We start from the raw sequence: 27,491 nt of genomic DNA, 5'->3' as shown, positions 1-27,491 counted from the left end.
TAACGTTAGCACTTCTCGAAGTTGAGGAACAGGCTGTAAAGCGGGGAGCCCCGTGGCAAGGCGACGTAGACCACGCGGCTACCCCGTGCGGCGTACTGGAACTATCGATGTATACAAACCTCTAGATCAGCTTGGATTCAGCTGGTATATAGTGATCAGCTGCGATTCTGCAGTATGCAGAATGCCTTCGTTCCTATCGGTAGTGCTGACTGTTAATGCAGCATGAATGAGTGCACTTTATGACAAAGGTTACGATTGACGATGTAATTTATATTGCCATGTGACAACAGGTAATTCCGTACAAATGAGATATGTCTGTGTTTTATTATATGCTTTGTTCATAGTTGGTTACATTATTCTGTGTGTCGCCCTTTTATTTGCAGTGGCGAATTCACGGATTTTATTATTTTACATCGCCTAATATGATTTTGTATACACTTCTATGTACGTGGCATTTTAGTGCATGTGGTTTCCATTAATATTTGCATGAGTTAATAGGATTGTGATTGTGGGAATCTTGCAATACTCTTCATATGTTCTTTCAGTTGGAATATACGAACCTGATGATTGTCTGGACCGAAACTGATTATTAAATTAGGAAATTTTATCAACTCTTGGCGGTAACCACGATGTTCTTTGCGTGTTTAGTTCTGCCTGCTAGAAAATTGAACCCAGCCTCAAAGCTGGTCCGATGTTCCCTGAGCTTCTATTTTGTTCACCACCCGACAGAGGGGGGGGGGGGGGGGGGCAGCTGTAGCGAGCAAATGTCAGGACACTCGCCATCAATCTGGGGGACCTGCGGCCGAACAGAGCGAGCGAAGCCTCACAAGATCTTCGTTTGCTGCGGCCATGAAGATACCTACGTAGAAAATGCAGATCCTAGGCGGGCGAGGCAGTGTTCAGACACACTGGACTCACACACAGGAGGACAGCGGTTCAAATTCCTGTCTAGCCATCCGCCATTACGTTTCCCACGATTTCCCTAAATCGCTCAAAGCGAATTCTGGGACGGTTCCTTCGAAAATGACACTGCCAGCTTCCTTATAAGCCGTTCCCCAGTCAAAGTTGTGGTCTGGCTCTAATGACCTCGGCATCGACAGTGCGTTAAGCTCTAATCTTCCTCTCCCTCTAAACAGAGAAGCTCTCCAATAACGTCATAATACTCGAGCTGAAACGTGTTCCGTAATTCCACAGCACAATGGCTTCAGCGACGCATATATTATAATTACGCGCACCAGTCCAACGCCCTTTTTTTTAGGCAATGTGAATGACCTGCGTTTTTTTTCCAGTCTCTTGGAATCTGTCGTTGCTCCAGAGAAACCTACCGCAGATGAAGTGAGGGGAACAGAACTGTAGCTGTTTGAGGTGAGAGGACTTAGGGTCCCTGGGTGTGTCGTACGCCGGGATGCCCTCTCAGTCAAGGTCGTTTCATTTTAAAACAATACGCGGTTGCCGAGCTCTTGCGTAATACTTCCTCCTTGAGATAAACGACCCAGTCATTGACTCCCTTCCTCCAGCAACAGCGGATGTGCCATTTCATTCGCGGCAATTGAGTCGGACGATCTCAGCGAAATGAGTCAAGCGCGCCAAATTAAGTTCTGCCTAATGTTTATAAACAGCTACTACCGTCTTCATCATTATTTCATCATCATTGACTCGCAAGTCGCCGAAGTGGCGTCAACTGAAAAGGACTTGCAATACGGCGGCCCATCTTCCCCGCACGGGGCCTCCCGGGCAACAATGCCATACGATCATTTCACATCGCTGTCTCGGTGGCAACCTTCCACTAGCTTCATCTATACGTCTACGCACATATCTAAATTTTTTTAAAAAATTTATTTTATTTACTTCGCGGTTATAGCCTGTTATCTGGATAGATATAGTTGGCCATAAAACTCACATATTTCTTTACAATAATTATTACAACTTGCTATGTCCTACTGCTGCACTAAAACTGACGCAAAAAAACGGTAAATGGAAAACTACTTGCTTCTTTCACAAAACTGTTACTGACCACAGTGCCACTGTGATTGTTACCATCAGTACATTTATCTCCTATAGTGACGTACAATTCGCAATTTTTCAGAAACACATCTTTTATTTATGTACGTTTACTGTGGTGTCACCGCCAGACACCACACTTGCTAGGTGGTAACTTAAATCGGCCGCGGTCCTGTAGTACATGTCGGACCCGCGTGTCGCCACTGGGTAATCGCAATCCTAGCGCCACCACATGGCAGGTCACAAGACACGGACTAGACCTCGCCCCAGTTGTACGGACGACATAGCTTGCGACCAGACGTACCAAGTCTTCCTCTCATTTGCCGAGAGACAGATAGAATAGCCTTCAGCTTAGTCCATAGCTACTACCTAGCAAGGCGCCATTTGTATCAGTGCTAATAGCGTACTAATATTCAAGAGAGATGTATTCCAACAAGAGAATAAAGATAAGTATTAAACGCATCTACGTACTTTTCCTCTTATTCATTAATAAGTCTCATGTTCCAGAACTTCAAGCCCGTCTGCGTTAGTTTAGCGTGCACCTAGCTACCTCATTGTGTCTATGCTGTAGGAAATAGACACAACATTTACAATGTTGATGACTGAACAACAAAAGAAAGGTAACAAAACGATGCCAGTAAAAGTCTCCTAAATGAGGCAAACAAAAGTTCACTTCTAATTTTCCACAAATTTTCGTGGTAACACACACACTAGTAAAAGTCCAATTCAGAGACGAAGAAGTAATCTTCAGTGGTCGAAGTCCGCGAGGTCGGCATCCAGCGTGAACTGAACTTAGGGGCTGGTTCTAGCTGTCTCCAGCCAATCAGGTTTTGGCGTAGTGATACTTCCTGCAGGCCGTGGCTCGAGCTGCCCCTGCAGGAAGTAGTGCTCGGAATGTCTGTTTCGATTATCTTGTATGTAAATAGCCGGTGTTTACCATGGTGCTTTTGGTATGCCTTGGATATAGACAACCCCATCCTCTGTGGTGTAATATGGGTTGCCGGCCCTCAGGGGCTACCTTGACTCCGGCATACCATCTCCTTTTGTCGGTCACCCTAAATCTTGCGCAATTAATTCGTCTAAAATATTGCAATGTTTTCCACATTTAGATCCGACCTGGAACTGCACAGCCACTATCTGCTGCATTCCCCGGGTGCAGGAAGACACGACAGCTGTGCAGGAAGACACGACAGCTGCGTTTCCACTGCGGCTATCCGTTCACCATCCACTGTTCCATTCAGAATCCACGTCTCTGTACGCGTCCGTCCTAAAAAAAAATCGCTCTGAAATGCGAGCTGCTACAGTGGTTATACGTCATTGGATTCTCACTTCGGAGGACATCAGGCTGTCTCTCCTTTCCCTACACTACGGCGATTGATGGAATGGTTCCTTTGGAAGACACAGCTGATTTCCTGCTGAATCCTTGTCCAATACATGCATGTGTTCCGTATTTAATAACTTCGTCGCTGCAAGGACTTTCTACACTAATTTTCTTCTAAAAGACCTAACTGCTAATAGTTTTCACTATGTAACGAGCTGGATGGTCCAAATAAAATAAAGTTCGTGGTAGAAACATACTTCCCGAACTCGTCTTTAGAACTAAGTGGATGAAAAAATATGCTTTGAAAGGGACCGAAAATCCAAAGAGAGCGAGCGAGCGAGAGGGAGAGAGAGAGAGAGAGAGAGAGAGAGAGAGAGAGAGAGAGAGAGAGAAGAAATCTTTCCTCAGACAACGCCCCTGGCCACAAATCGCATCGTCAACGATAAAACAGAGGGGAATTGATGGTAAATCCACCGTACTTGCAAGCAAGTTTCTCTTTTACTTCTACTGCTTGCCACGACTGAGGATCATTTCGGCTGCAAACGTTCTCCGTCCAGTCAGGAGGTTAGAAGAGGCCATCGTACCTTGGTCCTGGGTGTGCTGTGGAATGAGGGCATCAGGCCCAATATGTCTGCTCCTCCCAGAGTTACTCTTTTGGCAATTCTCTTGATACCTTCTCAGTTTGCTAAGATCGCACACTTTTACGGGATCTGTTCAATTACATTCGTTCTCCAGATGTAAACTTTTATGGGATTTAATACCACAAACGTATATACTAGTATGATATTTTTGGAAAACGATGTTCAGCAATCAAAAGTCAGTTGGTGTCTCATTTGATTAGTGTATTTACTACACACAACAAACAAAATGGGTGTCCTGAGGAGAAAAAAATCGCAAGTACGAGGGTTGGAACTTAAATAGTGGCACCTATTTATTCACAACCGGTAAAAAAGAGTTACATGTTTGCACCTGTTACTGTCCTTCAAAGTAGTCACCAGCGTTGTGTAGAACCCGTTGCCAGCGATGTGGAAGGCATAGTATACCGTTAGCAGAGCCTGTTCTGTTGATGGTGCGAATGGAGCGGTCTAAATCTATGGTGATTCTCGTGTACGTCTGTGATGCTGTTATCCTAACGCGTTACGTTCATCCACAGTAGACCGTCAATGCACAGTACTAATGTTCGTTTTTGGAGCATCACCTGCGACCAGCTTAGCGAAAGAAGCGGAGACACTTCCTTCGTAACCCACCCGTCACTTTGCACGGCAATGAGCGGGCGCATACAGCGTAAGCTGTGGCTGCTCTGTTCGGTCGATGGGACTGGGAAGTACTGTACCATCCACCATACTCCCCGGACTTAAGTCCTTGTGACTTTGATTTGATTCCGAAGATGAAGGAACCACTTCGTGGCATTCGCTTCACAACTGTTCCGGAGATTCGACAGGCAGTACACTGCCCCATTCGCACCATCAACAGAACAGGCTCTGCTAACTGTATATACGCCTTACTCATTGCTAGCAAGGGATTCTACACAATGCTGGTGGCTACTTTGAAGGACAGTAACAGGTGCAAACATGTAACTCTTTTGTATCGGTTGTGAATAAATAGTTGCCACTATTTAATTTCCAACCCTTGTATTAAACTTATTGATATCTGAAGACATATACTGACAAGCACTACTTTAGGAACCCAACACCACCTGGACTGCACAAGTTTTTTTTATCAACCTCTGATCCGTTGCGAAATTAAAAACGAAGCGAAAATCCGATAAAACTTTGTGTAGTTGTGTTGTACAGTGTCTCTAGTATTCTCGTCGACTGTGTCACATCACACTTTCAGTTCTGAGCGCACAGTGAGCACGTAAGGATGTTTAGAATAACAGAGTCTCTCCCAAGGGTGAAGTACCTGCTAGAGGGTTCCGCCTGATAACATGCTGCCCACATAACGTAACTGTCGTGCGTTTCCTCTTTCATGACAATGCTCGGCCGCACATTGCAGGCACAACAGCGGGGCGCTCCTGCAGCGTTCTCGATGGGATGTGTTTGAGCAGCTAGCCAGGTCTTGCTGCTAGGAAGGTTGGCTGCGTCACAGAACAAGAAAAAACAGAAACGCAACTCCCATGTTAAAAGTGGGAAACACAGACCGACAGCAGCGCCTCAAGTGGTATGGAGATGAACTAAAATATGAAAACACTGCAGGTTGCACCCCCCGCCCCTCCTAGTTTACTTACGTTGTAGGTTTTTATTTTTCTTTTAATTCTATTACCTTATTTTTCTGGGCGTGCTATGTAATTATTTTGGCTGGCATCATAATAAAATAATTGAAACACAGCTATACCACACTGTACTACAGCAGAGAGAAACCTGTTCAGTAATATTTTCAGTCTATTTTTGACGTTTGCGCCTGACAGACAAGAAAACATGATAGGAGCAGCGACTGTCAGGCGCAAACATCAAAAATAGACTTTTAAATTGACATGCTTATATTCTTATCCATCAACATGTAAAAGCTGCAGCATATTTTATGGTTCATAAGAACTAGATGCAACACTTGAAACTGAGAGTGAGTCGAAACAAGCTCGTAGTGTAAATAATTGAAGCAAAAGAAAAATAACATTATAGCAGCTAAATTGGACTACAAATACTCCTGAATAATGTCATAATTTTTACGTCATACAAGCTGCTGGATCAATGGAGGAAAAAAGCCTATTATTAAGAGAATAAGCAGCAGTTAAAGAGGTTCAATTAAGAAATATTTATCACAGTATTAATTAATGAAGAATTCTAAAATTTGTTACAACTATGTTTCAGGACTATAAGTTCTGAGTAACTGCCCAACAAATTTGCACTACTGACCATTAATTTCTTAAAAAGGTGCCTACATCTTACTACTGTAAATCCTTCAACACAAAAAAGAAAACATCAATATCAAGTACCAGAAGCAGGAAAGGTGGATAAAAACAGTGAAATGAAAACAGTGAAATGAAAACAAAACTTACTTTTTATTCACTATTAACAACAGTGTCACCTGATTCACTACCGATTTTGGCAATTTCACAAGGAACACTTGTCACATGTTTTGGAAACACACCCCTGTTTAGCCTATGCCTACTTTTATTCATAAAATCTTCTTCGAGAAAATGATCATCACAAACTAAATAAGAAGCACAGTTCACATCTGGTGACAGTTTACAAACACTCTTCCACTTTAGAAGCAACTCTTGAGGTTGTTTTGGAAACCTGTAGAAATGCTTGCTGCAAATTTCCGCCGGCCGGAGTGGCCGAGCGGTTAAAGGCGCTACAGTCTGGAACCGCACGACCGCTACGGTCGCAGGTTCGAATCCTGCCTCGGGCATGGATGTGTGTGATGTCCTTAGGTTAGTTAGGTTTAAGTCGTTCTAAGTTCTTGGGGACTTATGACCACAGCAGTTGAGTCCCATAGTGCTCAGAGCCATTTTTTTGCAAATTTCCTCCGTTGAACCCACGTAATAGCCAGATGAACCGCTGGGGAACTTGCAGGAGCATTTCAACGTCAATCTGTTGTGTTGAATATTCTGGAAAAAAAAACCAACATAAAAGTCTTCATTCAATAATACTATTACAGACATATCACAGTTCTTTAAATAAACAAACAGAAACCACACTGCTTAATTCACGATAGAAGAGAATACATTTCATTTATAGGCTACAAAATTATTTAACGAAAAATTAAATGTCTTACCTTACAATTAATTGTGGACATTTTTCAGCGGGAAATCTCTTCAATTCCCCAGTGAACTTTATGAATTTAAAGTAAAAAATCTGTTTATAATGAAGATGAGTAATATGTAAATATGAAACAAATACAAAGACGACTGTAACCGAGGACCACAGACTTCAGTGCAGAGCACGACGATAGAATATTTCAAAACAACCACCATTGGAGTTTAGACAGCTCTCATTGGTCAATTCCAGCTTCGTTTGACACCTAGCGCCTCTAGTGGTCTGGAATGGAACTACGTGGCTTGTTGCCTCTTCGCCAATATAGCGTTCACCCCGGTGTGGGCCTGCCTCGCTCGAGCCACCGGTTGCCGACGCCGCTGCAGTCCCAGGCGCCTGCTACACGTCCGCGCCCTCTGTCTGAGCAGCTCTTAACCTCCCGCGCTTCGTGTTGCAGGCAGTCGTGCAAGCTGTTCTACCGGGCGGACCCCCTCAAGATCGTGCGCGCCGAGGGTCAGTACATGTACGACGAGAAGGGCGGCCAGTACCTCGACTGCATCAACAACGTGGCCCACGGTGAGTCCACGCCAGCTGCCTGTTCTCTCTCTCTCTTTCTCCTTCTCTTCTTTACTGCTACTTCCTATCTTCCTCCTCGCTGTTATTGCTTCAGTGACTCTGGGTATTTATTATTTACCGTAAGGTACACTATATACCCGGTGATCAAAAACTCAGTATAAATTTGAAAACTTAATAAACCACGGAATAATGTAGATAGAGAGGTACAATTTGAGACACATGCTTGGAACGACATGGGGTTTTATTAGAACCAAAAAAATACAAAAGTTCAAAAAATGTCCGACAGATGGCTCTTCATCTGATCAGAATAGCAATAATTAGCATAACAAAGTAAGACAAAGCAAAGATAATCTTCTTTCCACAATAAAGGATGACAGCCAAAAACAGTTGCAGGATAGAATTTTTTATTAAAATTCTTGACCAAGGTTTCGGTACATATAAATATACCTTCATCAGAAGTAAAACTTCTAAAATTACATCATGCAATGGAGAATAATAAAACAATTATGCCAAAGGCGTCGTCTGTTTAATTACTGACGACGCCTTTGGCATAATTGTTTTATTATTCTCCATTGCATGATGTAATTTTAGAAGTTTTACTTCTGATGAAGGTATATTTATATGTACCGAAACCTTGGTCAAGAATTTTAATAAAAAATTCTATCCTGCAACTGTTTTTGGCTGTCATCCTTTATTGTGAAGAATTTTAACAGTTGCTGCTGCAGCCATGTTTAAAATCTTGAGATAATCTTCTTTACAGGAAATGCTCAATATGTCCACCATCATTCCTCAACAATAGCTGTAGTCGAGGAATAATGCTGTGAACAGCACTGTAAAGCACGTCCAGAGTTATGGTGAGGCATTGGCGTCGGATGTTGTCTTTCAGCATCCCTAGAGATGTCGGTCGATCACGATACACTTGCGACTTCAGGTAATCCCAAAGCCAATAATCGCACGAACTGAGGTCTGGGGACCTTGGAGGTCAAGCATGACGAAAGTGGCGGCTGAGCACATGATCATCACCAAACGAGGCGCGCAAGAGATCTTTCACGCATCTAGCAATATGGGGTGGAGCGCCTGGTTCTAATAAAACCCCATGTCATTCCAAGCACGTGTGTCAATTTTTACCTCTCTATGTACATTATTCCGGAGTTTATTAAGTTTTCAAATTTATACTGACTTTTTGATCACCTGGTACTTCCCAGTAAACGGTCGATTCTTTAAAGAATCGAACTCGCAGCTTAAAACATCTGATTACTTTACAAATCATTTAATATGTTACACCTTTAACGTTAAGCATGCTAGCGAAAAAAATTATTAGGAAATATTTGAGGTAATGCTCAAGTTTGTTGGATGTCGCTAAGTGCTCTCATTATGTTAAGATGGATGAATATAGTCTGGGTAATTTGCGCTTCATTTTAAGCAGAAGCAAGTTTTTCACGCCTCTAGATGCCTACGACGACGTATCTCCTGATGTATGTGTCGTACAATCATATGAGGTTTGCCCGGAAAGTAATGCACCGCATTTTTTTTCTTCATCAATTCTTTATTGAACATAATGAGAATTACACACTCGAAAGAATGGTGTTTTATCTACACACCCTATTTTACTACATAATATCCATCCCGTTCTGGGGCCTTCCTCCAGTGCGAAACAAGGCCGTGCATGCCCTGAAGGTACCAATCCTTGTCCTGGTGGCGGAGCCGGTGCTTCACTGCATGAATCACCTCCTCATCGTCCTCAAAATCCCTTCCACGAACGCACGACCGCTACGGTCGCAGGTTCGAATCCTGCCTCGGGCATGGATGTGTGTGATGTCCTTAGGTTAGTTAGGTTTAAGTAGTTCTAAGTGCTAGGGGACTTATGACCACAGCAGTTGAGTCCCATAGTGCTCAGAGCCATTTGAACCATTTTTTTCTTCCACGAATGGCATCCTTTAATGGCGAATGACAACATCAGCTCGCTGCAACACGTCAGGTGTGACAGACGTGGATGGTCTCCCCAGCCGCTGCAAATCATGGGAGCTCCACCTAACCGCCTTCTGATGACCTCACCCTCCTTGCTCAGCGACTAACCGTACTTCTGTCGACAGCAGATTCTCCATAGACTTTGCACAAGCGTTTGTGAATATTCCCTACAGTTTCTTTCTCTGCAGTGAGAAGTTCAATGACGGCACGTTGCTTGTAACGTACATCACCTACAGACGCCATTTTGAAACTGTCCTGCAGCTACGCTATCTGTCGGAAGTGGCGGAAACTTGGCGCGCTCACCCAGGAGACTTCAAGTAATACATACGTAACGTTTCGCATTCGTACCATTTTTTCGGTTGAGAAAAAAAATGCGATGGGTCACTTTCTGGGAAACCCTCGTATAATTTTGCAGATACATTTACTGGCATATGCAGATAATGTCTGTAGACACTCCTGCGAACAGAGTCGGTAGTAAAGAAATAATAAATTAAAAGTCATGTCTGCTGCTTAAGTTTTACTGCAGGAATACCGAAAATGAAGCAAACATTTTTTTTTCTTTCGTCATCAACGGGAGAAAATTTCACAGGGTTTGAAATTATGTGTAGAGTTTGTTGCAAGTCGCTAACTGCTCTTATTCCCGAATACATAATTAACGAACTCTGGGTATTTGCACTGGGGTATTTACGCTGCTTCAGGACAAACAAACAGTTTCTAACTGTAGTACTTGTATCATTGTGTTAAATTTTTAAATAAGAGAATACCTCTTAATGAGTAGATTATGACAGGATTTTAAATTTTTAAATTCGGCCAATAACTACGCGAAATATTGAGAGTAAAATTTTTGTTGCCTCTGGAAGCCGTTAGATACGCAACTTGCAAATAGTTTTGGGTACCGGTTCGTGGATCGTCGCTAACGTATCAGTGACAAAGGTTGTAGATAAATATCTGACTTACACAGTACAACGTGGATTCTATGTACACAGTTCGCTAGTTGCGTAAGCCGTGCCATGTCTCAATTGTAATTCAAGCTTTCGAAGACTATCACCCCCTTCTTCAGGGCCTGACTGACTACCGGGACCTGTGTATGTGTCTCTCATAAAGTGGAGGTCTGGTTTCCTATTGGTGGAGTGACTTCGCCCAGGCAGGAAATAGCATGCTCAAATGCAGGACATGGACCGTGCAGAGATGTACAGGACGTAGTGTCGGATGTGGACACGATGGGAGAGATGGCTGTCGGAAGCGACTGAAACATATAAGCACAGTCCAAATAATTTCTACGTTTATTGCAGTGTTGGTTTACAACATGACCCTCCAGGAAGGGCAGAGTTATAGCGCCAGTCTCATGGATCCCGGATGGGTGGCAACGGTTAAAAGCTGTTCGAAAATAACGTAATATTACAGGGCGAAATCGGGAGAATAGACAGACGCAGTCAAATTACAAGACAGAGAGAGGCATTTGGTCTAAGACCGTCAGCACCTTAGGAGACGCTTAATAGATGCTAAATACAAGAGAGTTGGGTTCAAGGGGCAATCAAGTGGACGACGGTCCAATCCTGCGTCCGGCCATCCTGATTTAGGTTTCCCGTGATTTCCCTAAATCGCTCCTGGCAAATGCCGGCATGGTTCCTTTGAAGGGGTACGGCCGACTTCCTTCCCCATCCTCCCCTAATCCGATGAGACCGATGACCTCGCTGTCTGGTCTCCTCCCACAAAACAACCCCCCAACAATCAAGTGACTTCTCCCCCCACCACCTGATTGGTTGTCCAAAAAATACTGGGTGGGCTACGGCACAATTTGGTACCGGCTCTGTACTGCTGTACTGCCTTTGGACTTTGCTCCATCAGTTCAGCACTCTTCTATTGGCACGTGTATTTATCTAGAACGGCTGGGTACGGAAAGCAACATCTAAACGAGAGATTACAGCTGTCTCTTCCCCTTCTCCATATCACGGCCGGAATTACAGGCCAGAAAGAGAACGGAGATCGCCTCCTGCACCACACGTTCCCTCCGAAATCAAGGTTTTAATTTTGGTTCTCTGTGAACGGTCCGTTCTCAGCTCCCAACCCTTCTCTTCCAAGATTATGGCCGCTGTACACTGATCAGCCAGAACATTACGACCACCGATCTACTATCGATTTAAACCCGTACAGGCGATAGTGGCATCACCAGGCGAGGAATGACTGCTAGTCAGACACGAGCACGGTGTGTGTATTATCAGCAGGCCTCCTGCCAGTGTATAGGATGGGGAGTTTGACCGAGGGCAGATTGTGATGGCCCGGAGGCTCGGCACGAGCATTTTGGAGACTGTACGACTTGTCGGGTGTTGAGGAGTGCTGTGGCGAGATCAAGGTGCAGCCAAGTCCAGACGTCGTGGGGTTGGGCAACCATCCCTCATAACAGATGTCGGACGTCGTAAGCTGGGAAGACCGGTAAAACCGGACAAGCAGCGAACTGTGGCGGAGCTAACATCAGACTTCAATGCTGGGCAGAATAGGAGTGTGTCTAACACACAGTGCACCGAACAGTCCTAAGATGGGCCTCCGCAGTCGACGACCCATGCATGTGCCAATGTTAACATCACGACATCGGCTACTACGACTGAAATGAGCCGAAATTCTAAACATAGCTTTCAAAAGCTCGTTTACGATAGAGGACTGCAGCACCATTCCCCCTTTCAATTATCGAACAAACGAAAGACTGGCTGACATAGTGTTTAGTGTATCTGGGATTGCAAAACAGTTAAGATCCTTAGACGCCAGAAAGACATCTGGGCCAGACGCTATCCCCATAAGATTTTATGTTGACTATGCTACAAATATAGCACCATTCTTATGCGTCATCTATGAGAGGTGATTGGAACGGCGGGAAGTTCCACGGGACTGGAAGAAGGCCCAGGTCAAAGCAATCTATAAAAAGGGTAGAAAATCGGATGCAAATAATTACCGGCCAATTTCACTGACATCGATTTGTTGTAGAATCATGGAACATATTTTGTGTTCGACATAATGACCTTTCTAGACTCTGAGAAGCTCATCTGGAGAAACCAGCACGGTTTTAGGAAACAGCGGTCATGCGAGACACAGCTGGCCCTCTTTGTGCATGATATACAACAGGCTCTAGATACCGGCTCCCACGTTGATGCCATATTTCTCGACTTTCGAAAGGCATTCGACTCAGTTCCGCACTGTCGCTTGCTACAAAAAGTGCGCGCTTACGGTCTATCCGATGACATATGCGGTTGGATAGAAAATTTTCTAACAGACAGGGAACAGTATGTCGTCCTGAACGGGGTAACTTCAACAGAAACAAGAGTAACTTCAGGTGTGCCTCAGGGCACCGTAATACGTCCTCTGCTTTTTACTATTTACATAAACGATGTGGTTGATGGTATTGACAGAGGCCTTAGACTGTTTGCCGATGATGCTGTATTCTACAGGAAAGTAGTATCACACGAAAGTTGTGAAGAAATCTATGCGGATTTGCAGAAAATAAATGCGTAGTGTAATGACTGGCAGTTATCTCTCAATATTAGTAAGTGTAATCTACTGCGTATAACAAGGCGAAAATCCCCATTAATGTATGAATACAAAATAAATGATCAGTCTTTGGAAGCGGTAACATCAGTCAAGTATCTGGGTGTGACTATTCGAAATGATCTCAAATGGAATGATCAGATTACACAAGTAACGGGTAAGGCGAACTCTAGATTGCGGTTTGTTGGTAGAATCCTGAAGCGATGCAGTCCTTCAACAAAGGAAATGGCTTACAATACGTTAGTTCGTCCTTATTGTTCGTCTGTATGGGACCCTTAGCAGTTGTATCTGATTCAAGAGATTGAGAAGGTCCAAAGAAGAGCGGCAAGATTCGTGACTGGTACATTTAGCCACCGCGAGAGCGTTACAAATCTCATAGAAAGTTTGAAGTGGGACACACTTGCAGATAGAAGACGCGCTAAACAGAAGGGGTTGCTCTCTAAATTCCGAAATCCAATCTTCACAGAGGATGTAGTGCATATATTATTACCACCAACTTTCAAATCGCGTAATGATAATGATTCAAAGATAAGGGAAATAAGAGCTCGTACTGAGACGTTCAGACAGTCGTTTTTCCCTCGCGCGATCCGCGAGTGGAACAGAGAGGGGGAAATATGACTTTGGCGCCAATTGTGCCCTCCGCCACACACCGCCTGGCGGCTAGCGGAGTATATATGTAGATGTAGATGACCATCGGCACTGAACGGTGGCACAGTGGCAGAACATTGCAGGGTCTAATGAACCCCGACACCTTCTTCATCATGTCGATAGGAGGGCGCCAACCCGTCTTCTTCCAGGGGAACACTTCCTCGACACCTGTACTAAGGAACGCAGATAAGCTGGCAGCGGCTCCATTATGCCCTGGGGACTACTCGCGTGGGCATCCATGTGTCCTGTGGAGCTCGTGCAAGGCACCATGACGGCCAAGGAGTATCGTACGTTGATTGCAGACCACATACACCCCTTCATGACGAACATATTTCCCAACGGCAGTGACATTTTTCAACAAGATAATGCACCATGTCGGAAGGCCAGGTTGTGATGGAGTGGTTTGAGGAACACAGTGCCGAGTTCCAATTGAAGTGCTGGCCCTCCAATCCGCCAGATCTGAACCCGATCGAACTCGTCTGGGATGTGGTTGAACATGGCGTCAGAGCTCATAGCTGCCCTCCCTGGAATTTACGGGAATTGTGGGACTTGTGCGAACAGACGTGGTGCCTGCTCTCTCTCCAGAGATCAACCAAGATAGGCCACGACGCGTCGCCGCAATTACCTGTGCCAAAGGTGCACATACCGGCTACTAGGTAAGCAGCTGGTCATAATGTTCCGGCTTTGATCAGTGTACATCTGTTTAATTTACTAGCACACAACCGAACTTTTACCGCTTCAGACTTCAACAAGACGAAGCCCATCTTCTCGCGTAAATCTGCGTTTCGCTACCCTTGACTTTTCTAATTGTCCGAACTTGATATGATGTTTATGTTGTTGACAGGGCTCGGACAAGACACGGCTTGCCTGCCCAATCTAATATTCGCAAACTGAACGTGGCAGCTTGTAAGAGGCATGTACGTTCAAACCAAGGCAGACTTTTGCTGAACGCAGCATTTCTTTAATTTTACTCGGTGAATGGAACTCTAAGCTTATGGCGTACTAATCTAGCATGCATACTCTTTTGCTGTAAACTGTTTCACAGAAAGGAAGGAATGCCATTTCGCTATTTTCCCCTTTTTCTGTTGGCTAAGTAGGTTTGGGCTCTTGTTTACTGGTGAATGCATGTCTGATTTGGTGCGGTTTGTATCTACTTTTTCTCAGTATATACTCCAAGTGTTTTATTGGGTACCACGGATATTGTCTGAGCCCTGTATATTATAGTGTTATCAGGTGCTGCTGATTTCCTTCATATGGAAAGATTTCTACTTGTCAAAAAGGGGAAAAGGCCTTGACCTTGAATCGACATAAGGCCTTTAATGTTTGCATGGGCATAAATTTAGTTTAAAGTTTTCATAGGGTTATCTAGGGTGATTGGCAACGCCGAGAAAGTTTGTTCACGCGGTTCGTTTGTCGTTCGCAGCACAGCCCGCACAGAAAGTCATCGCTCTGTCGATAATAAACGTTAATCGGCTGAGCTATCTTTTGACACCGCACGTTGAACGTAAGTGGTATGATGAAACATCTGCAGCACGCTATCAGTTTGTTTTCAGTTTAGGGCACTCCATGGGGTGTAGAACATAACCTGGTGCAGTTGTTTCCAGTGAGCACCACCGTGTCTGCATGAAAGACAAGATGAAACAAAAAGGTCTAAAATACGCTTTGAGGTAACAAAACTAAAGAACGAGAACTCCAGGTTAGTATTTCAAAATTAAGCACAACAAAGCTTCAATCAAAAGGCAGCTAGCACAACAAATGACAACTGGATCAACCAGATAAACGTCATTCCAGATACTGCAAAGCAACAGCTGATTCATAACGCCATCATCACCAAGAAACTATCTATAAATAATTCAGTAACTATGCTCATTGAGGAAAGAAGGGAATTCAAAAATTCTAGGAATGGAGAATGAGAAGAAAACTATCAGACAAAGAAAAAGTTAGTAAGCAGATAATCAAAGAAAGCTCAAGAACCTTGGTTGAAGGAACAGTGCACTAAAATTGAAGAAATTAGAAAGAGGCGGAATGTAAAAAAAGCCTAACAACTAGTTAAGGCACAGTTTGCAGAAAAACAGAAGGGGCCACAATCGGAAAGAAATTGGAGAGAGTATCGTAGACAATGATGATTTAACGGAAGGAAGGAATACATAGAGGAGTTATATGACGGATACTGAACGCTGAATGAAAGAAAAAGTTAGCAGATGTATTACAGGATGAACTTAGACCAAAAATGTTCAGAGAAGGCCGGCCGCTGTGGCCGACCGGTTCTAGGCGCTTCAGTCCGGAACCGCGCTGCTGCTACGGTCGCAGGTTCGAATCCTGCCTCGGGCATGGATGTGAGTGATGTCCTTAGGTTTAAGTAGTTCTAAGTGTAGGTGACTGATGACCTCAGATGTTAAGTCCCATAGTGCTTAGAGCCATTTGAACCAGTTTTTTGTTCAGAGAAGAATTCGATAAAGCGTTAAGGAACTAAAGCCAAAAGAGGTTCCTGAATGTGATGCAATAATTAGAGAGGTGCTGGAAGCACTGGAGGTCGAAATTATTTCTTATGTATATGGGCTCATCAATGTGAGGCATGGAAAAGCAGAAATCTCTGTCCCTAAGCAGAAATCTTGTATCTACGAAATACACATCAGATAAGTATGAAGACCATCGTACACAATGTTGCTAATCCATTCCTCCAAGATTCTCACAAATATCATAAATGTCAAACAAAATTAACCAAAACCTCGCTGACGATCAGTATGCATTTAGGAAAGATAGAGGAACTAGAGAAGGAATAATTAGCTTACGAACATTGTGCGTAGAAATGATCAGAATTAATAAACCACTGTTAATAGGCTTTAGCGATTTAGAAAAGGCATTCGACTGGCCTAAAATGGTGAAAATTTTACGCTGGTTAACAGAGGCGGGAAAATAATTCAGCAGCATTACAGGAATCATACAGCACTTATCTAGTTACAGCTGAGAGCTGTTTGTAGAAATGCATTTTTATTTGCCATTAGCCGTATACATAATATTTATTCTTGACCTGTTACAGTTAATTAAACGATCATCAACTGGAAGAAAAATTGTAACATCTGTTAGTTTAAAAGTGCATATTTCTCAGAGAAGACACTTTCGTATACCACATGTGATGACAAAACGTGGGATGTGGCATAACCAGATTTTGACAATATTTTGAGAATTTAGATAAGTTGCACATGCACCTGAGGAGTATATGTGAAAATTACCTAAAAGTACCTACAAACCGAGTCAAGTTGATATTTCTGTCCACTTTTTTTTATTATTTATTTCCAGCTAGTTAGAAAAGGATAGGCTGTCGTAGGACTTCGCCCTGCCGGTTGTGCTGGTAAAGGGACGTTATATACAGCGACAGGGAGAGAGAGAGAGAGAGAGAGAGAGAGAGAGAGAGAGAGCAGAGGAGAAGGGAGGGAGAGAAGACGAGAGATCACGATGCTGGGATCTGCTTTCACAGTTCACTTGCAAGGCAACTTTCTCCTGTCGAACGATTGCGGGCTTGTGTGATTAGAAACTGCTGCAGTTGTCACCAGATACATTTACGTGCTGGCCTCATTATGCCACTGTCTAGCAGTGCGTCATTAAGCCGTCATGAAACGCTAAAGCTCACGTTCTTCCTTTGATAGGTTTTAACCGTTTATGTTGCCGAACTCTGTTTTTTTTTTTCGTCGGAATCAAAACACAGAGGAAAGCGTGTCATATTACCACTTGGTAAAGCTAACGAAGAATACCAATAGACACGGGACTGCACACCCTCTGCCCTCTGTAGTGTCCTCCCCCCCCCCCCCCCCAATTCTCTCCTCTCGTTTCATATCTTTCTTTAGAGCAGACTCAACTCCACTCTTCTATTAACTTCTCTTTCTCGCTTCTTACGGTCCAAAATGTGAACACTGATTGTCAAATCGTTTTTTAAGAGAGAGTAGATAGAAGCTGCCTTAATACACAAAAAAGGTAAACACATTTTCTCAGATCGGTATCTGACCGGTTACAAGACACAAGGTCAGGATTCAACCCCTACTGGTCGTATGATATTTTTCCTACCAGTTTCCGTTGGAAGCATACTGCCGTTCCGGTTCACCTTTGTTTTGATATGTATTTCAACAGCATTAGGAATAAACTAAAGATAATACGATTTCGGTAGTTACAAAGGGAATCTCACGTTAAGTACCGCGGGACATTCGTGAGTGCCCATAGTCTGCCATTGTCACTAAAAAATCAGTGTACGTAGAACTGTGTAAAGTGTGACTGGGAGCTTTGGATGAAGCACTGACAGAATACACGCATTCTAACTCCCTTGAAACTGTGTAGGTCCGTGCATCTTATTTGTAATTTGACACGCGCGAGGATCAGGGGCACGGTGAATCTGCCAAAGAACGGTTTACTGTCGTGCCAGCAGAGAAAAGAAGGAAGGAAGGAAGATTGAATTTAACGCCCCGTTGACATCTAGGTCATTAGAGATGGACCACAACCTCGGGTTGTATCAAGGATGGGGAAGGAAATCGGTTGTGCCGTTTCAAAGGAACCATCCTGGCATTTGCCTGGAGCAATTTAGGGAAAGCACGGGAGACCTAAATCTGGATTATGATGATAATTTCTCCCTACGTAGGTGGGTGTCAACAAAATATTTTCGCATTCGGAAGAGAAAGCTGGTGATTGAAATTCCGTAAATAGATCTCGCCGCAAAGAAAACCACCTTTGTTTCAGTAACTGCCACCCCAACTCTCGTATCATATCAGTGACACTCTCACACCTACTGCGCGATAACACGAAACGAGCTGCCCTTCTTTGCACTTTTTCGATGTCCTTCGTCAATCCTACCTGGTAAGGATCCCACACCGTGCAGCAATATTCCAGCAGAGGACGGACAAGTGTAATGTAGGCTGTCTCTTTAATGGGTTTGTCGCATCTTTTAAGTGTTCTGCCAACAAAGCGCAGTCTTTGTTTCGCCTTCCTCAGAATATTGTCTATGTGGTCTGTCCAATTTAAGTTGCTCGTAATTGTAATTCCTAGGTATTTAGTCGAATTGACAGCCCTTAGATTTGTGCGATTTATCATATACCCAAAATTTATCGGATTTCTTTTAGTACCCATGTGGATGACCTCGCACTTTTCTTTGTTTAGTGCCAATTGCCACTTTTCGCATCATACAGAAATTTTCTCTAGATCATTTTGTAATTGGAATTGATCGTATGAAGATTTTACTAGACGGTAAATTAAGCGTCATCTGCAAACAATCTAAGGGGGCTGCTCAGATTATCACCTAGGTCATTTATGTAAATAAGGAACAGCACTATATTATACAGTAATTGGAAACAACAATGGACCTATACCACTGCCTTGGAGTATGCCAGAAGTTGCTTTTACGTCATGAGATTTCTCTTCGTTAAGAATGACATGCTGTGTTTTCCTGAATCCAGTTACAAACCTAGTCTGATATTCCATACGTTCGTATTTTGTTCATTAGATGGCATCCAATTTGATGCCGTGTTTCCTGACTTCGGAAGGAGTTCGATATGATTCCACACTTCTATACTTTGTATCCTGGGAGGAACTCAATATTCAGGGATATTACAGAAACGATCATTCCAAACAAAAAATATCTAGAAAACATGGACTCTAAAGAGCAGACCACAAAATCTATGAGCATTTGTTCATCTTGGATGTCGTGAAACAAATCTCCTCTGCTGCAAGCTCTTTGATTCCTGATAGAGTCGACCACAGCAAGAATAAAGCGTCCAGTATACATTGGGTCTATAGTGTATACCTTAAGCGCTGTGAGCACTTGAAACACATCTCTTCTACTGAACAGGTGATCATAACTCTTAAGATATGCATTTTAGAACCCATGTTTAGCAGGCAACTTTCTCTTGTTTTGGTCCATACTACCTCCTCCCAAAATATGGAAGGCAAAGAGCTTTAAGTAGAAGAGATTTACTTCACAGAGTCGAAGATGAAGTACTGCTCGTAGACCCCACGTTTACTTGACTTTTTTTCCTGCGCTTTGTTGGCAGAACACTTAGAAGGTGCGACAAACCCACTAAAGAGACAGTCTACATTTCACTTGTCCGTCTTCTGCTGGAATATTGCTGCGCGATATGGGACCCTTACCAGGTAGGATTGACGGAGGACATCTAAAAAGTGCAAAGAAGGGCAGCTCGTTTCGTGCTATCACGCAATAGGGGTGAGAGTGTCACTGATATGTACGCGAGTTGGGGTAGCAGTCACTAAAACAAAGGCGGTTTTCTTTGCAGCGAGATCTACCGGGTGATCAAAAAGTCAGTAGATAGAGAGTTACAAATTGACACACATGCTTGGAATGACATGGGGTTTTATTAGAACCAAAAAAATACAAAAGTTAAAAAAATGTCCGACAGCTGGGGTTTCATCTGATCAGAATAGCAATAATTAGCATAACAAAGTAAGACAAAGCAAAGATGATGTTCTTTACAGGAAATGCTCAATATGTCCACCATCATTCCTCAACAATAGCTGTAGTCGAGTGTTTGTTTCAAAATTATGGGAGAGCTGATTTTCAGATGACCACTTAGTAATTCATTGAAAAACATCATTAACAGTCTCTTTTGTGCCAGTCAAGCAGGAATGTCGAAGGAAGTGGAGGTTGAACTGGGGTACAAAAAGGTGAGGTGTTGTCACCCATATTATCAAGCCTTCCCCTTGAAAAAGATTAGTCACATGATCAAAAGAGTAGGAAAGGGCATCAATCTGAATGGAAATCTGCAAGTATCAGCATGTGCAGTTGATATAATAGCTGTATGGGAGCCGAGAGAAGAAATGATTAAAAAAAAGAGGAGGATTTGAGTTCAGGGAAAGTGGGCTTGTGAATTAAACCAGAAAAGACAGAAGGAATGGAGCTAGGTAGAAGGATGAACCACAATGTGCCTGGAAATTTACACATGGGACAAATGAAGTTGAAGGTAGTCGAAAACTTTAAATACTTAGAATCATACTTCAACCAGAGGAATAATGTCCAGCTAGAAGTAAACCAACAAATTGTTTTTGCTTTCACACTTGCCTAACAGTCAGAAATGAACTTATTACTGCACACCTGCACAAAACAGATACAGGTCTGGTTTTGAGTGTCCTTGTTGGGGTTATGGACACCTGAAGACCTTGACTACCCAGAGAATCAAAATCTTATAATTTTGTATAATGTTTTCTCTGATTTGCCATAATTTTAGTTTTACCTTACATCTTGTGCTGCCATGAGTACTGGAGGTGCCCCATCACTACAGAAACAACTCAGGATGCAATGTGAATAACACTCAACATTTCTCTAGTGATTCTCAGTTGTACAGGTCTCCGTAGGAGTTATGGCGAATGGGACACATTTGATCAAGACATTTTTGAAGGTCATTGAATTTTATAGTCATATTTCAATATTACAGTAGAAAAGCAAAAAAAAATATGATCACAACAACACACTGACTGGACACAATTTACCTCACACAAAAATCAATTTGTGTACCTTGATACCACAATAATTTAGTCGTTTTGAAAGTAAACCAGAGTTTGTTGTTATTCCAACCTGGAATTTCCATTGTTTGACAATAATTTACTTGTCAGGTCCTATTCGAAGTTGTTTCTTCCACAATCTGGAAGGCTCTCCTTCAAGACGGCATTTGCAGAATATCGTATACGAATGAGTGACTAGACTGGGATGTTTCTCTCCTCCCACAGTGGGGCACTGCCACCCAGCGGTGGTGCGAGCAGCGTGCGACCAGCTGTCCTTGCTCAACACCAACAACCGCTTCCTGCACGACAGCCTGGTGCTGTGTGCCCAGAAACTCACCAGCCTACTGCCCGAGCCACTCCAGGTCTGCTTCCTCGTCAACTCGGGCTCCGAGGCCAACGACCTGGCACTGCGGCTCGCCCGTACCCACACTGGCAACCACGATGTCATCACTGTGGACCAGTAAGTCTGCTTCTCGTATGTCTCTGTGTCAAAATACTCTCTGCCAACTGTGCAGAAAACTCTTGAGCTTGTTGCAGGTGATGGACTCCACTTGGTGCTCTAAACTAATATCAAACCACAACTTGCAGCCATTTTGGTATTATTTCTAAAAAAATAATTGTTTTTCCTAGTGGTTGCTGAGTACTTTGGCACTAATCCCTCTATTTTATTTGTTTTTCTGATTTCAGCATAACAAAAATAAGCAGTGATAAGAAGATAGTCATCCTACTACATCAACAGTTAACAACATTCTTTGAATGTTGGAGTTGCATTACATCCTTTTTCACTAGCTAGCTGGGTATATAATTTTAGCTGAATTTCCCAATAGGGCTTTGTTCAGTACTATCCCTGTTCCCTCTCCTCCTATTGTAGGAGAGATTATATGAGTGTACACGCACACCTGTTGCAGTGCGTACCACGGTCATCTATCCTCCCTGATTGACATCTCGCCGTACAAGTTCAATAAGCCAGGAGGACAGGGGAAACCTGAATGGGTACATGTGGTAAGTACAGAAAGCAGTTTCCTAGTATAAAGTGTCTTTTGAGTAGAAAATTCCAGTCATTACACAGAAAAATAAAATAAAAAACAATTTCAAATGACAAAATATTAGTTAGCTTTGTCATAATAATTTGTTATTCCACACCTCGATAACAGATGTGGTTCGATGTAATTCTGTATGTAGTAAACAGCATTGTCCAAGTATCCTCATACAACCATAAGCCCAGACTGGCCAAAATGTCTAAACATCAGTGCTGGCATTAGGTGTATTGTTCTATGTGATCTCAGAGATTTTTCAAAAATGTTTAGTTACTGGAACTTTGTGCATCAGTCAAGATGTGTGATTGATTCTGAACATTTCTCTTACCAACATGATCTAGTCTGTGTTTTGTTCATGAAATCACGGTTTTAGCCCTGGAGATGTAAATCTGTCATCTCAGATGACAGGGCTAATAATGTTACAGTTCCTATTAAGATCAAAAGGCAAAATGTGACTTTATAGTATTTCAGTACAAATATTTTGATTCAAAGCATATGTTCTTTCTGGTTTTCACATTACTAAAGCATTGTTAGATCATTACATAGCCTATTCCAGCACACAACAACTACTGGGGGCAATCCTTGAGTAGACTTCATGGTATCAACAACAATCTTGGCACCAAATGTCATTCACATATGAGCAGAACTGTAATATTTAGTGTCTCACAGAATATTTCATTAGTGACTTCATCATGAGAGTGACTTACAAGAGCAGCTACATTGCAATTAATCACAAGTCCAGTTCGGGCAGGGCTGTTAAAATTGAGCAAATGCTCTGAATGTTTTGTGGCCCGATACAGCCTGAGGCTGGAAGCCAAGTTCGTCATAAACCTGGAGAAGAACTGTCCAGTTACAAACCAATAGAAATTGAGAAACATGGCACCTGTACTGCCCACATGATTGTGCATGTATCTGAGAGGGTCTGTCTATTGAAGTCACGTATAGCTGTGGGCTTTGTCAATGTGAGGTACATCACAGTCTGTGATGACCATATCTATATCAACATCTGGAGGGAGATTGAATTATTTCATTTTGTCATGGATTGCCTAGTGAGGACACCAAATGATGTGTCTTATATAACAATGAATTTACAATGTCCTCTGGTCCAATGTTTGTCTCTCTTTCCCTTCTTCACCAACTGACATTCTGGGCTGGACTAAGGGTATCTCTTACTTTCACAAGCATTCCAAATGTACCTCCTAAGCAATCTGCTGCTGAAAGGTTGTTCAGAATAACTTGAAGAAGGATGTGTGTTAAAGTCTTGCTGCAATTTGTGCCACATTGTGAAATGATTTTTTAATGTGCATAGAGAATATATCTACCAAGATTTTATTAAAACATTCGGGGAAGCCATATTTCTGTGGCTGGTGGCCACTGTGGGTGGTGTCACAACATAAAATTAATTCTGATACTAGTCTTTACTGGAAAGCTTTTCCACATTCGGAGATCAACACACAGGGTGCTACATGCTTCAAAGTATCTTCTACAATGAACTTTACAATTTCTGGAACTTCATCAGTTGGCACATCTTTGGTGGTAGCATATTTAGTAACGTAGTCAGTGCAGACTATTATCCATTGATTTCCATTTGTCATATTCGGAAACCTCCACAAGAGGTCAATTGTAATTCACTGGAATGGCACTGCTGCAAGCAGGGTTGGTACCAGATGCTCTTCAGGTAACTGCAGCATGTTTTTCCATCACTGGCATTCCTTACAGTGGTTCACATAGTTTCTAAAGGGTTGGTAGAGACCTGGCTGGGGATGCCTGTGTCTGATTCTATCTAGAGACTTTACAAACCCTAGGTGATCAGATGTTAGAGCATTGCGGAAATACTTCAGGATAGCTGGCGGCAGATGATGTGGGATGATGAGCAACCATTTCTGCCCCACTGGATCATAGTTCCACTTATGCGATGTCTATGCATTAACTGGATCTCTCCTTTGGTTGGTTCCTCATCTTTCAAAGCTTCTAAGATTTTCAGGAGTGCTGGATCATCTCTCTGTTCAGCAACAATGTCATTTAATTCAGTGATGATTGGTATTTCATCCACACTGCTGTGTTCCATCAAAGTGTATCTTGACAGGCAGTCAGTGTTCTTGTGCTTGTGTCTGTTTTTGTAAACAACTATGATATTGTACTTATGAAGCCCCATTGCCCACTTCACCAGCCAACTTTATGTATCCTTCAGGCTAGTCACCCAGCACTGTTAATGGTGATCTGTAACAATGGTGAATGGTTTGACCTTTTCAATACCCTCATGAATTTGCACTAGAACTGCACCTATCCCATAACTGCTAGCATCATTGTGAAGTTCTGTCCTGGTATTCTTGTCATACATTACTAGAACTGGAGAAGATGTTTGTGCTTCACTAATGACAAGGAAAGATACAGGAAAATTTTGACACCTCTCTGCATGCAGCAGTACTTGCAAGAGATATACTTAGCTACAGAAATTGTTCACGAATCGACTGGTGTATGAGCTCATTCTGACAAAACTTCTCACAATGAACCTGCCAAATAGTTGGAAAATCTGTGACTGCTTTTATTTTGTCTGGGTCATTCTAAGTACCTTTATCAAAAGTCTTCAATCCTGCCACTATTCAGTATCTATATAGTAAAATTTTTAAGTGTATGAGAAAGGATTTAAAAGACATATATAAATACTTATATCTAAAAAGAAAGATGATGAGACTTACCAAACAAAAGCGCTGGCAGGTCGATAGACACACAAACAAACACAAATATACACACAAAATTCAAGCTTTCGCAACAAACTGTTGCCTCATCAGGAAAGAGGGAAGGAGAGGGAAAGACGAAAGGATGTGGGTTTTAAGGGAGAGGGTAAGGAGTCATTCCAATCCCGGGAGCGGAAAGACTTACCTTAGGGGGAAAAAAGGACAGGTATGGCTTTTGTCTGTATGTGTGGATGGATATGTGTGTGTGTGCGAGTGTATACCTGTCCTTTTTTCCCCCTAAGGTAAGTCTTTCCGCTCCCGGGATTGGAATGACTCCTTACCCTCTCCCTTAAAACCCACATCCTTTCGTCTTTCCCTCTCCTTCCCTCTTTCCTGATGAGGCAACAGTTTGTTGCGAAAGCTTGAATTTTGTGTGTATATTTGTGTTTGTTTGTGTGTCTATCGACCTGCCAGCGCTTTTGTTTGGTAAGTCTCATCATCTTTCTTTTTAGATATATTTTTTCCACGTGGAATGTTTCCCTCTGTTATATATATATATATATATAAATACTTAAATATCCATGAACATGATACATGGCAAAATTAAAGTTTCAATGTACAGCCAGTAAAGACATCAGCTTTCAAAACTTGCACCACAATTTACAATAGTCTTACTCAAAAAATAATAAATATTTCATCATGTTCACTGTTTAATTAAACCCTAAGACCATTCCTCTTAGAACACTTGTATTCACATATGAATTTTTAAAACATGTGAAATGCAAGAGACTTGTTTTCTTGGTCACAGGCTTTCACCAACCATTTATAACAGGGGACTTTAGGCAAGCAAGTTCAATATTTCCTACTGCAACTAGTGTAAGTTCTCTTCCAGATAAAGCCAAAATTCATCTACTTTAATTTGCTGCAATATTATTATAAACATTTCCTCTAGTGTACATGTGTGTGTGTGTGTGTGTGTGTGTGTGTGTGTGTGTGTGTGTGTATGTCAGAGAGAGGGAGAGGGAGAGGGGGGGAGAGGGAGAGGGGGGAGAGGGAGGGGAAGAGAGAGAAGCGTACAGATATGCATGCACAAGCATGTTAGTGAACACCTTCCTGTGTGATATTTGTAAATGCATGGGGACTGATGACCACAGATGTTAAGTCCCATAGTGCTCAGAGCCATTTGTAAATGCATGATGACCCATCCCACAATCATGAAGATTTTTGGATGAATTAAACCAATAAACAAAATAAGCCCTAACACTGGCTGTGGAAGAAAGTATTCAATGTATTCCCAAAAAACACCATCATCCAGGATTTTCCATTAGTGTATTAAATAAAACAAATATAATTTTAGCTCAAACAATTAGGGTTCATATTAAATTTGAGCAAGTTTTCACATTAAGATACAAATTCAGTATAACAGGTAACTATCAATATTACTTAAATATTAGAGCTCATAATTTGTCTGATAATGAGCAAATGTTCATTACGTATATTGTTAATGAAACTTATTTTAGCTAAAAAAAATTATAGTGAGAACTATGTACCACTAAAATACAATAAGTTAGTTCTCTGACAATAAGTTAGTTCTCTGATGCATTTCAGGCTCCTTGCCCAGATGTTTACAGAGGGAAATACCGAGATGTTGACTACCCTGGAGAAGACATGGGAAAAAAGTACGCTGGAGACGTCAAGGAAATCTGCAGGAAAATCAGGGATGATGGTCGTTCAGTATGTGCATTCTTTATTGAGAGTCTGATTAGCTGTGGTGGGCAGATAATTCCACCACAAAACTACCTACGTGAAGCCTTCAGGTTAGCAGATCACTAAAATTAAGTAATGATCAGTTTTATTTAAGGCAATTATCTCAAAAAGGTACAGAAATTTGGAGTTATACTACTACTTTATTCATTCTGGACACACAAGGGCCATGATATTTCAAGTCTTTATTTTTATGAACATTTTTCTCTGACTCCTGCATATAGACCAGTGTACTTCTTTTTTTATGCGGGACTTGTCTTCCCTGTTTAAGTTTTGGTTCATCTGGGAAGTTTTGATGTTGCATTTCTTCCTTCGTGGTTCACACTTCCAGATGTTTTACACCTGATCTCCATCTCTTGTAGGTCTGTTTTTTCTTTACTTATCCAAAAAATTTGTAAAATATCCAATGCCTAAATCTTGGTGGTTTCATTCATGCCATGTCTCTGTAAAAGGCAGTCATTCTTATGTTCATCACAAAGGCTGTCTTTGAATTCAAAGTTAATCAACTTTCAGATAACTTTGGGTGTGAACAGTATTGTTGAGTTTGAGCCCTTTCTCTATTTGCTACATGTTCATGTTCCACAAACATTATAGTTTTAGTATAATCCTTTAATTAATGTGCAAAAGGAAGAGCAGACAAGAATACTAAATATTGTGGTATTCCATAGTTTATGTTTCTAATTTATTCTCTGCTCATAACATGTAATTTTACATGCATGTGTAATGTCATGAAAGTATAAGTTACAGCATTACTTCTTACAATGTGCTTTTA

General features: G+C 42.2%; 1 protein-coding gene across 1 annotated transcript in view; it reads left to right on the top strand.

Moving 5' to 3' along the window:
• Positions 1 to 27,491, top strand: part of LOC126240514 (5-phosphohydroxy-L-lysine phospho-lyase-like) — a 151,522-nt gene that overhangs the window by 68,358 nt on the left and 55,673 nt on the right. The window contains exons 2-5 of the mRNA XM_049947930.1: positions 7,475 to 7,593; positions 21,466 to 21,700; positions 22,149 to 22,242; positions 26,564 to 26,772. Coding sequence (XP_049803887.1) covers positions 7,475 to 7,593; positions 21,466 to 21,700; positions 22,149 to 22,242; positions 26,564 to 26,772 — 657 coding nt within the window. The remainder of the gene's footprint in view (positions 1 to 7,474; positions 7,594 to 21,465; positions 21,701 to 22,148; positions 22,243 to 26,563; positions 26,773 to 27,491) is intronic.

This window comes from Schistocerca nitens, chromosome 1, assembly GCF_023898315.1.
Source record: "Schistocerca nitens isolate TAMUIC-IGC-003100 chromosome 1, iqSchNite1.1, whole genome shotgun sequence".
Classification (NCBI taxonomy): Eukaryota; Metazoa; Arthropoda; class Insecta; order Orthoptera; family Acrididae; genus Schistocerca; species Schistocerca nitens.
Note: the sequence above shows the minus strand (reverse complement) of the source record. Positions and strands in the feature narration are given on the sequence as shown.